At 43.6% G+C, this 12,204-nt stretch overlaps 1 protein-coding gene across 1 annotated transcript in view; it reads right to left on the reverse strand.

The window, feature by feature from the left end:
• The window catches only part of COL4A6 (collagen type IV alpha 6 chain), a 264,348-nt gene that overhangs the window by 28,174 nt on the left and 223,970 nt on the right, over nucleotides 1-12,204 (reverse strand). Inside the window, exons 14-23 of the mRNA XM_045537937.1 lie at nucleotides 11,370-11,429; nucleotides 10,269-10,313; nucleotides 9,723-9,776; nucleotides 8,795-8,864; nucleotides 7,684-7,791; nucleotides 6,571-6,720; nucleotides 5,575-5,679; nucleotides 3,654-3,814; nucleotides 2,950-3,129; nucleotides 2,203-2,386 (exon numbers count right to left, since the gene is read on the reverse strand). Of these exons, the coding sequence (XP_045393893.1) occupies nucleotides 2,203-2,386; nucleotides 2,950-3,129; nucleotides 3,654-3,814; nucleotides 5,575-5,679; nucleotides 6,571-6,720; nucleotides 7,684-7,791; nucleotides 8,795-8,864; nucleotides 9,723-9,776; nucleotides 10,269-10,313; nucleotides 11,370-11,429 (1,117 nt within the window). The remainder of the gene's footprint in view (nucleotides 1-2,202; nucleotides 2,387-2,949; nucleotides 3,130-3,653; nucleotides 3,815-5,574; nucleotides 5,680-6,570; nucleotides 6,721-7,683; nucleotides 7,792-8,794; nucleotides 8,865-9,722; nucleotides 9,777-10,268; nucleotides 10,314-11,369; nucleotides 11,430-12,204) is intronic.

A 12,204-nucleotide genomic window follows, 5' to 3' on the forward strand; every position in this document is an offset into this window, starting at 1 on the left:
TCTTTCACACATGTCCTTCCACTTTCTTAAAGATGCACAAGGCCCTCATCAGATGGGCCACTCGAACTGTGAACTAAATAAACCTCTTTTCTTTATAATTATCCAGTCTCAGGTATTGTTATAGCAACAAAAAACAGAATAAGACAGACATTTTCTGCATAAGGCATCTCCCAAACTATAGCTTACTATATCATTATATTCCTAAGAACTTTCTATGTTCAGGGACTAGTGAAGTTTGGGATAGAAATGGTACCATGGGCTTTCTTCTGTTGACTTAGCCTGTTCTCAAACAGTTGAAATGTTGATAATATCCAGATTTGTGAGTATGTAAGTTTGTAGGTGTCATGCTATTATAACTCAGTGGCCTACAAAATGGGCTGATGTAGAGTAAAGACTCAATTGGGAGAGGGGCAGTGGAATGACCATGAGTAATATCTCTGGGGACAGAGCTGGAAGCAAAGTTATAGCTAACCTAGGACTTCCAAAAGACATAATGATTTTGTTTGATAAAATCCCTTTCAGTCTTCTTAAGAATTTGTGAAAAAAAATATTGACTTAGTTTTAAGAATCTTCAATTATCAAGTTTTAACTTGTACCATTATCCTTATTATACCAGTTCATAAAAATAGATTTTACAATAAATAAAATTATTTCAGACATGGTATCCTGTCTTCTTCTTATTCTTTTTTTTTTTAAATTCTTCAAGGTGGAAAAAGGAGAAACAGGTTTAAGAAATAGCTCCTTGGTTATGGGGAAGACCCTTTCTTCTGCAAACAAATAATAGTGTCTTTTGGAACACTGCACTATGCTAGGCAGGCTGAGAAACTCTAAGAAGTATTACTCATCTTGCCTAGCATCCAGAGACTTATAATGTAGCTGGGAAATGTAAAAGCAGTACTGGAAGGAAATATACAATTTAAGTAGCAATGACATACTGTGGAGGTTAAGGGAAAGCTTAATGGAAGAAGTGGGGCTTATGTTGAACCCCGAAAGATGGATATTATATTACTACATAAAGAAAAGGGGAAGAACATTCCAGATAAAGGCAACATGGGAAAAATCTTGGCGTTGGAAGTGAACATGTTATGTTTGGGTACAGTGAAGAAGACTGGAGTCTTAGGTGTTTTTTTTTTTTTTATTGTGAAGAGTGTGATATATGAAGAGGTTAGTTGTGGCCATGTTTGGAGACTTAAATTCCAGGCTGAGAAGTTTGGACATTATCCTCTATCCAATGGGGACCATTTGTGGCTTTGGACTAAAGAAGTAATATGATGATATTGGCACTTTATAGATACTAAATTGGCAGCAGTGTTCATGGTAGAATTGAATATGAAAACTCTGGAGGTAGAAGATGAAAAAATACTTAGGAAGTTGTCATTCACTCACTTACCCATCCATCCAACCAAACAATTACCCATTTATTTCAACAAGCATACAGGTATTTGATAAACTAGGCATGAGATAATGAGAGTTTAGTAGCAAGAAGAAGAGGCATTACAAAGGAAGAATAAGAGATAATTTCAAATTTTCAAACTTCAGATAACTATAGGAAGTGTGGTGCCACTACTGGAAACAGAAGTTGTGGAAACACAAAAGTTGGGATGAAGAGCTGTTCTGGCTGTATGGAAGAAGACCAGTTACTAGCATAGCACCTTCAAAATCTATAAGCAGAACTGTCACTCACTATAATTCCTGAAATTCAAGTAGAAAAAGTTATAGAAAGAGGAGGGAGTTAAGGTATCAAATGAGGATTAGACTAGATGCAACTAGGGTCTCTGCCCAATCTGAGATTCCATGAATTGAAGAAAGGTTCCCCCCGTTAATGTTATTACCATACAATTTAGAGGACACTTTCTCCAATTTCCCACTCATTACTTTGATAACATTTGCAATAAATGGTCATCCTGCTCTCTTTGAACTTTTCCAGGGATTATGTGCTCATAACCTCCCTAGATAGCTCTGCTACATTTTCTGACTGCACTGTTAGGAATCACTAAGTAGAGCAAAACCTGTTGTTCTGCCCTCTAAGCTTATCACAATACAATTATAATCCTTTTTCACATGAAAACCCCTAGGAGGATTGAAAGTAGTAATTACAGTCAGTCTCCTCTCTTCTTATGACACATTTCATGCATCTGAGTCATATCTACTCTACAAAGTGTTGAATTTCCAAGTCCAAAGCCATCTGATTTCATGACTCACCACGAGGTCCAGCGGAGCCTTGTTGCCCTGGTAATCCATCTACTCCTTTCTCTCCAGGAAGCCCAGGAGGTCCAGGAGGTCCTGGCAGCCCAATTCCTGGGACGCCAATTGGACCGGGATGGCCTTTTACACCAGGAAGTCCTGGTAACCCCTTTTCACCTGGGAAGCCCTGTCCACCGTCACCCTAGACAGCACGAGAAAAGAATGAAAGTTTAACTCAGAGACTTATCTGAAGAGTCCTCTGACCATAGGAAAGAGGTAACCAGTGTGACTAATGTTTTGTGTTTTGTTAAAATTTTCTATCACTCTAGTTTACCAATCAACCTCCTCTGACTTTAGTTAATGGAAATGAGTCTTGTCACCTCTGGATGATCTAGTAATGAAAATGGCTCTAGATGGGGGTTGGAAGAAATGGCAGGAAACAAGCAGGATAACAACCATTGAGGTCACAGAAAGTGGCTGGATTACTTGAAGGGAAAAGCCATTAAGAAGTTGAATCATTTTTAAGTGATATGATCAATTGTTACCAGATTTATCAAATGAGACAATGACTTACACTGGGAAAATAAAAGATTCTCATTTTACAGAAAGAAAAATCATGGAGTGAAAATGTCAGTGGCATAGGTAGGGCGAGATACTCTGGACTCTCTGTTCTGCCCTGTATCATGGTCATCAGACCTCCCACCCCCCTATCCAAGTCAGGTGTGAGGATTTATAAAGCTAATTACTCAGGAATGATCAACTTACCGAAAGGCCTGGCAGACCTGGCAAACCTGGTACTCCATCCTTGCCTGGGGCTCCTGTCTCACCAGGGAACCCCTGGGGGCCACGATCACCCTGGTCCCCTGGCATTCCAGGTCTTGTGCTGAGAGATGGCTCCCCCTTCTGTCCTTTTGAGCCTACAAGACCTGGAAGCCCAAATAAACCCTGGCAGAGAGACAAGGGGAATAACCAAGAGAGGCAGAGTTCATAGAATTCTGGCACCTGGCACGCTGATGACATAATGCAGGTCTCCTGGATACATTCTGACACTGTTCAGGGCACTTGATTATATTGTCATCTTACATAATAATTGCCCATCTTATGTATTCTTTCTTTCTTTATTTTATTTCTTTTTCTTATCAAGTTGTGATTTGACCCATTTTCTGTATTCTTTGTAAATTTTGAAATCTTTGAGGAAGGGAACCTCATCTTAATTCCTATTTTATCTTCAGGGCCCAGCACAGTGCTAGGTAAATGTGAACAATCTTGTGGAAAGAAGGAAGGGAGGGGGAGAGAAGGGAAGGTAGGTAGTTTAAAGTAGAAAGGGACTTTAGTCAGACTTCTTCACATTGTAGCTTTATTTTATCCCCACCTTTCTTTTCTGTGCTTTAGCAAAGTGACTGGCGGGGAGTGAGGTGCACCTGAAAGCTCCCATTGCTCCCTCAGCGCCAAAGTTTGGCAAGACTTACTGGATCCCCTGCTGGGCCCTGTGTGCCCCCAGAGCCTGGGTCTCCTCTGGTTCCTTTAAGGCCTGGAAGGCCTATGAGACCTTGTGGCCCAGGCAGGCCTGGTTCCCCCGGTGGTCCAGTGTTGGGAACTCCACCATCACAAGCACAAAACCCTGAGTCCCCTGGGGGAAAAAAAGACAATATAGAACAAAGTGGGCCATTTTTACAAGAAGAAGGAAGAACTGATAGTGGTTATTTGTGACTTGAATGACTCCATGGAGGGTATCACAAGGCCTGCAGAGAACAGACTCAGATGAACTTGGTTCATTGTTCATCAGAGTATGTCTGCGCTAGTAACCAGACTTTATTAACTTGAAATGAGGCCCAGCCACCAGTGAGCACAGTGTGCAGCCACAGTTGAGAACCACTGACCTACATTAGCCAACTGAAAGTCTAGAATCCAAGCCACTCAAAGGTTCTCTCCACCAAAGTGTCTTTTCCCCTGACTTTTGTACACGTGAGACAAATGCCAAATAAAACGAAAATAGGGATTTCAGCAAAGCACCTTTGAAGAGGTATCAAGGGGTCATTAGCACTATGGCCCAACCACCTATACCTTCCATGCTTATGGTCTGGAAAATGAGAATTGGTGCCAACATAGGAGAGGCTGAATTCCCCTAAGATCCTAAAGGGCCTCTTCCTACTTTTAGGACATTGATAATTCCTGAAACTCAAGAGAATAGTCTGTTCTTCAGATTAGTATTTCTAAGGTGTGATCCATGGACCTTCCTGCATTATTGACTTGTGACGCTTATTTATAAGACAGTTTGCTGGGTCCCATCCCAGTCCTAATCAGTCAGTCTCAGGAGGCCAGACTCAAGAATCTAATTTTTTAATAACCTCCCTAGATGATTCTCATGTACAATGAAGCTTGAGAATCACTATCACTATTCCAGACTTAGAGAAAACCTTTTGGCTCCATGGAAATACAAAGGGGAAGCATAAGAGCTGTCCCTTTTTTAGAAGTGAGTGTGGTACCTACCGAGAAATACACCAGCTCTATAGTTGAGTCAGGGAAGGGCCAAAATTAACATCCTAGGTCCAAACTTACAATTTAATGCCCCTTTCCCCCAAATAGTCTTCCTTGGATCTGAATAGCAAACATCAAGCTTTCAGAAATTTCTTAACTAGCTCCTAAACTTAGGTAGTAACATTTTATGACAGGGCAATGAGAAAGTAGAGGAATAAGTTAGAACTCTGTTTGAGGCTGAGGAGAACTGTTAATTCCTCCAGAGAAGAGGAAAGATCTCAGATACCTAAAACCCCTAGGCCATCCCCAAACTGCTCTTCAGTCAGTAGTTTCACCTCTTCCTCAACCCTGGCCTAGGGTGCAACCATGATGAATTGACTTATTTGAGCTTCTTCCCTTCAGAGTAAGGAATGGGGAATGACCCAAAGACGGCAAGAAGATGGAGAGAATTAGTACAGCCAAAGGCTGGGGTCATTGATCAGTTCTCCAACATCAGTGGGGACTGGCGTTGTTTTCCTGGAGCTGGTTGCCTTTTCCAGAGTCTCAGGTCTTGACTTGTTCAGAGCCCTTTCCTTCAGGCTGAAGGTAGTAAGTGGCTTCCATCCTTGGTCTTGCAAAGTGGGAGGGATTGCAGCATGTGCTGGTTAACACCCTGGGTTGCTGGCAATAGCTTCTGCAGGTGGAGGGGATAGGAAAAGTAGCCTGCAGGCCACCTTGTCCTGTGCGACCTCAACTGCCAGCCTCAGTCTTAGAGGTCCAGATATAGCACTTCCAATAATCCTATAATCAAATCCCCAATCAAGATCTATAGTTGTTTCTGTTTCGGTTCCCAGGGCAGTTGTTTTGTTCATTCCCCATAAAGCCTTGTTTAAGGAGTTTGGGAGACCAAGAAACTTAAGGGAACAAAATCACCTTTTACTCCTTTGAGGCCTGGGTTTCCTTTTGGCCCTCGTTCTCCTCGGAGACCAGGGAACCCTGGCTCTTTTTTGTGCAGGGTTCCAGTGTCAAATGCTGGACCTTCAGGAAAAAGAAACATAAACAATTGGCAGCTTATATAAGCCTGATGACTCACCTGCTCACTACAGCAGCTCAACCATCAAGGCCTGAGTCCTTGAGGCTCAACAATACTCAGAGACAAAAAAATAAAATTCAAGATAGGGCCCCCAAGTCTGCAATAAGGAGCCAACAGAATTCTCTGTTGGTTCAATTTCCTCTAGTAATACTTACAGAAAGTCTACTATGTCCCAGGCACTGTACTAGACACTGGGGATATAGAAATGAAAAAATTTGCTTCAGTAACTCAGGAGTCCCAGAAAGCTCCCTTGGGACAAAAGAGGAAACAGATGCAAGATGCAGTGGTCATGGGATTTAGGTTACAAAGAAATGTGCTAAGCCATATTTCCAGCCTTTGTCTCAGAATCTAGAATACCATACTCAGAAGATCTAAGGAGGACAAACCCTGTGTAGGCTTTTAGCAGCCACCCTGAGGATCTAAGCTTGGCTTTTTCCCCCCCTCGGGCTCTCAGCCCACCCCACTGGAGCCCTGTGAACCAGGGAAAGATCAAAAGAGCCAGTGCTGCTTCTTCAGGAGCTAAAATACCAGAGGCCTAGGGGTTGAGAACAGTGAAAAATGGAATGGGTACAAAAGTTGGAAGGCTTTACATAGTGTTTGACCAAGATGTCCCTATTTGCTTGTTCCTTGAGGGAGAAAATTATGCTGCAGCTGATAACTGGTAGAGGCAGGGCTCTGATTCAGAGAGGATGGGGCCTTCATCCCTACCCCCTGCAGTTATCATGTGTTCTGGCTTAGCTGTTTCACCTGTGACATGCTCCCTCAAAAATCATGACTGTTCTGCAGTCTGGATCACACCTGAGTTTCAAGACCAAAGAGAGAAATGAACAACTTACCAGGTGGGCCGGGTGGGCCTGGTGGGCCTAGCGGGCCTGGCAAACCATCTCTGCCAGGGACGCCAGCTGTGCCAATTGTGGTGCGGCCTGGGTTTCCTCGGTCCCCCTTCAGGCCTGGAAATCCTTGTGGCCCTAAGGCACCTGGGACACCTGAAAGGATAAGCCCACACATAAGTGCTCATCATATCGCCCTACTCTTTGGCATATTCCAATCAGTGGCATATGTTGCAAACAACGCCAAGGAAAGAATCTGGGAAAGCATTTGCCTTTCTCTTGCATCAGAATTAGAAGGGTCCCTAGGGATCAATTAGCCTAAACTCTTAGGAAACTGAGGCCCAAAGAAAAGAGGAGACATAGACAGGGGCCCAGAGTTTCTTAGTGGCAAACCTGAGAGGAAAACCTGGGTCTCCAGCCTCCCACTCCTTGAGTTTTTCCACCTTAGTGCTGGGTCCAGCTAGACCTTTTCGAAGTGGCTGCTTTAAAAGCACAAGTATCCTTACAGAAGCCCATATCCAAGGAATTTAGAAACTGGTGACCTTAAAAGTAATGTCTGGGGCTTTATATCTGGGACATCACTGCTTCCCAGACTCCGGTATGCCCTTTTTCTGCCTGCCACTTCTCTGCCTGCCACTATAGAATGACATATGGGTATGCCCCTCTGTTGATTGGTTCAAGGGTGTCACCCATAGGATCCAGGGACCATTTAGTGCCAGAGTTAAGCTGAGAGTGAGGGTATGGGTACAAATTTCCCCCTGGGCTTTTTTGTTAGCCCCTCTCGACAAGGATCAGCTGGGATGGCACATCCACAGAAGAGTGACATGGCTCCAGCAGCTCAACACAGGACCTCTCTGGTTGCTGCAAACCTCAGTGACAGTCTGGGATTGCTGGTCCAGCTATGGTACATTATTTAAGCCAAAGGAAAGCTGCTCACCCAGGCCCTACCCCAATACACATTAGCCTTGGGCTGGCAGTGGGGAACCTACTAACTATAGTCTACGTCTCCTTTGACTTTGGCTGGGTGTGTGCCCAGACCCAGAGGTATAGAAGGGGATACTGGGAACCACAGTGGATAGAGGGCTGATCTGTGCAGGGGATGGGTTATTTTTCTTTCACCTGGTAATGATGGCAAGCCAGGGACACCAGTAGGGCCACGCAGGCCCTGGATGCCTTCATCTCCTTTAAGGCCTGGGAGGCCTGGTGCACCGGGGTCTCCAGGATAACCTGGCATTGTAATGAAAGAAAAAATAGTAAAGAAACACAGAGGAGGCCCACAAATGCCCAAAAAGAAATGCAGGGAGCTGCCCTGGTGTTAGGTGTGCCTTTCTTGTCCTTCCCAGTTCTCCCAGATGCTAATGGCCTCACATGACAATGGGCCTACTGGAGTCGAGGCTCCACTAGCATTAAGAATTGATCTGGCCAGAGCTTGCCTTCCAAGATAAGCTCTGCTAAGTTCAAGGAAGGTTCTTCTACTACTACCAACCTGCTGTAATGCCTCAAATGTCTACCATTTGGGTTAAGATGTTGAAGTCCACTATTTACATTATACACATAGGTTTCCTGGGAGTGGAACTCAGGAAGCCACTGTTAACTATTAATACATGACAGGGAATGGGCCTGAGAGGATGAGAAGAGAGGGATAAGTCAAGAGACTCAGGTGAAAGAGACATTACAGTAGAAGCCTTTGGTGGAGACACCAAGCATCTGGATCTTTGGAGAAGGCAAGGGGAAGAGTTGGGCATAGACAAATAACTAGGATAAAAAGAGGTAAAGACAAACTTTTGAAGCATCATACTGCTACTTTCTCCCCTAACCAAAGATACTTTTCCAATTTCTATGAAATTGTCAAGCTCAAGCATGCATGGGATCATCTATATGAGACCCCGAGTGTCCCGTAGTATCGAGCAGAAGTCAGTCCAACTAGGGAGGACATCAATCCTTTCTTAAGCATCCCAGGAGAACTATTTTTACCAAATTCAGGCCCAGGCAGACCAAAATCCTAGTCTTGGTGTACCCAACACAAAAATGGGGTGCTAGGATTGGTTTCTCTGCCCCAGAGATTGGAGTTAGCTTTATTCTCCAAACTTAGGACACATGAGGGGCCCATGGGGGTACTGGGTTTAGCGGCAATCCAGGGGCTAACAAAATATCCTTTTAACAATTTCAGGGGATATAGAATTTAACCCCCTGTCTTTTTTCGTCCACTCAAATTAAGGAGAAGTTGCACCTGAGATCACAGCACCATCTATATCGATGAAAATGTCTGGGCCTGGCAGGCCAATGCCACCCTTTTCACCCTGCAAAGATTAAATACATTAAACACAAATATTTCCATGACCTTATCACCTGAGATCTATGAGCCTTCAAGGCCTATCCCTAGGAAAATGAAAGGTTCCTTGTTCTGTAACCCCTGATTTTTAGGGTCAACTAGTCCATAGGCTCATTTTAAAGTCCCATAAATTTAAGATGAAGGTAACACAAGGCAGGACAGAGGCCTGACACTCAAACTGCAAACCTGACAAGGACAAAGGCCCCACTCAAGGACAATCTGCTTCTGGGCCTGGGAAATACATCACAGGCACAGACAACATGGCTGTACCCAAGAGATGCTAAGGAGGGAGCAGAGTTTCAACTTTTTTTCCTACTCTCAGCAGGCCTGGGACTCTGCCACTGTCACTACTCTTATTAGTGGATGGTGTCAGGCAGAGAAAGTCAAAGGAGCCCTCAATCTCCCAAAAGAGGGACTCAGGTACCAGAGACAGATACAGTGACATATCCAGGGTGGGGTGGTGGGAGCTGTTTTCCCCCTGCTGCAGGCAAAAAAAAGGGGATGCATTGTCTGTAGAGAACTTAGAAACAATAATAAAGCCTGGTTGGCAATTCTAAACAATGTCAGTAATAAAATAGTTCTCCTCTTAGGGTTGGACTTGCTCCCACCAGCCCCTGCCTCTTAGTTTACCACTGATTAAGCAGTATCCAAGAAATGCTCATCAGCTGTTTGTGTCGAACGTAGGTTGCCTGCATTTCTTGAGAAAAAAAGTGACATCTAAAATGTCAACATATTAAAAATACTTCATCTCATATGTAAGCATTTATGGTAATTCTTTACCTTTCTACCTCCCCAACCCTGGATTTTCACTTCCCAATGACATTACCTTAATTCCTGGAATTCCATTAAGCCCAGGGAAACCTGGGGACCCCTTCTTGCCCTGTGACAGAAACAGTTACCACGAAGTTGAAAGTATAAAAGCATAAGAGGGGCTGGTCTTTGGATTAAGCCAGGGAAAATGGCACAGGGATCTCGGCTGGCATTACAGGGTATGTGTGGCTTCTATCTGACTCCGGAAGTTGTAAAGTCTTCCAGAAGGCAACATGGTACTTGGTAGCCAACTTACATCTTAGGAGATACATGGGTCGCAAAGCTAGAGATGGATACAAGCAGGTTGGGCCTTGCTAATTCCTGATAATATGTCAAAGATGGATGACCACAACATGGCATGGCAAGGTACCAAACTTGACACTGAATACCCATCTTCTTGTGTGAAAACAAAAGAAGAGAGTGGCTAAGATTATACCAATAAAAGGGAGGTAGACAATTTACGTAATGAGTAATGTCTTCTTTTGGCCATGTTAAGTAAAGCAAGGGGGCCTTTTGATGAGGATTTTATACATCAAGGCTTTAATAATATTAACAAAAATACCTGTCTCCCTGGAGGGCCTTGGACTCCTTCAGAACCTATGGGACCCTGTAAAGAGAATAGCCACACCTTAGAGAGATTAATAGCCCACACTAGAAAAAGTCACTAGACTTAGAAAACAAAGCTATCCAACTGAGTTCAGGATTTAGCGGCTCCTAAAATCAGGTTAAGAGAATGTTTCTAGACCTGACTTAATGACTTCTTTCTAAGTATTAATCAATCAGGCTGAATATCCACATGGAACATTTTTAAGAGCTAAATAAATGGAAACATTTTAAGTAGTAGGTGGAATTTGGTGGAAGGGCTGGGTGGTATTATACTTAGTCTGCATTAGTTCCAAGTCAGGAGATTTTGAAATAGATTATGGGAGGGCCTCTTGTCTTTCACCTCAAATGCATTCTTTATTGATGATTATGTGTTTTCAAGACAAGGGAGAAGGAAAAGTAGAGAAAGAAATGGCAGCGTAATGGATGAATATTGCTAAATACCCAAAGGACTCTTAACGAACTTCACAGGCAAGCTAAAAACACAATTCTCTAATGTTACTTATTTAAAGCTAAGGTTGGCCAACTGCTTCTAGCTCAAGACCTAAGTGCCTGAAGGTAGGAATCAGAGAGGCTATTAGTTATTTTTCTGTTTAATAAAATGAGATTATTGTTGGAAACCATTGACTCCAAACATCACTATGTTCTAGAACCTCCCAGGCTTATTTCTGTCCTATAACGATTTCATTTGGCCCCCTTTCTTCCGTTCCTGTGCCATGCCCCTGCCCACATTCCCTTGGAATAGAATGGAATGAAAGCAAGACAACACTCACATCATTCTTTAGCCCAGAAGATAATTATACATGAGGGCAAGGAGAGTAAATATGCTGAGGAGGCATCTAGAGTAGGGGGTACACCATTCCTTATTCAAGGGAGCCACTCTGTCAAGGGAATGGGGCTAAGTGGAGAGAAGGAGGTTTAGGAACCTGCCAGAGGGTTGAGGAAGAGAAACAAGAGAAGCTTAGATGGCCATCAAGTTACATAACATAAAGAAGCAAATAGGAAGGAAAAGGACCAGGTGACTGGTCAGACCCAGGCAAGCAACATTCCATGTTCATACCCTAGGTCCTGGCAAACCAAGGATTCCTTTTTCTCCCTTTTCTCCAGTAGTTCCAAATCCCTAAAGGAAAAGAGAAACCATAAGTTATAACATTCATTTTCTCATAAGTCTCCTGGCTCCATCTGAAGCAAGGAGATAATTTCCCATCAGCTCCACTGTCCCATTTGGGAGGATCACCATGCCGAGTCTCTTGTCACTGTCTGAGAAGCACCATTCATTCAGGGCTCCCCTTTGGCTCTAGAAGTAATGTCTTTCCCCCCAAAACACTATTACATGTATTTATAGTATGATGAGCTAACAGCACAGGAATATCTAACCTCATTGATTTTACAGATAGGGAAACTAAAATCCAGAAGGATTAAAGTCAGCGAGAAAGCCAGGTCTTCTGACTTCCATTCCAGGGCCCCTTCCATAAGAACAGTCTGCCTTCCATCATCTAGGAATTTAATTCTTTGTCCCATAATTGGAGGACTGTGCAAATGCATGGAGGCTGATACTAGGGGGAAGGGTTTTTCCCCTTTGGAGACATGATGACCAAAACATTCTTTTCAATGGGAAGCAGTATTTCTATCTAGGCATGGTCTGGAACCCTGGAGCTCCTGTACTGGGACTGTAGGGCTCTTGCTGGCCACAGGAGTACTCCAAAGGGGACAGTGAAATGATCTTTAATCCTTCTTATCCTGCTCATAGGAGGTGAGGGTTTGCAGCCATGAGTATGACTTAGGGGTTTTCTAGGGACAACCAGAGTATCCAAGAAGCAGAGTGAGTGAGAGAGAGCTTCCTCCCCTCTGGGTCCAAGACAAACGTCTGGGCCCCCAAGATACAGAAGAGTTTA

This window comes from Lemur catta, chromosome X (genome assembly GCF_020740605.2).
Source record: "Lemur catta isolate mLemCat1 chromosome X, mLemCat1.pri, whole genome shotgun sequence".
Taxonomy (NCBI): domain Eukaryota; kingdom Metazoa; phylum Chordata; class Mammalia; order Primates; family Lemuridae; genus Lemur; species Lemur catta.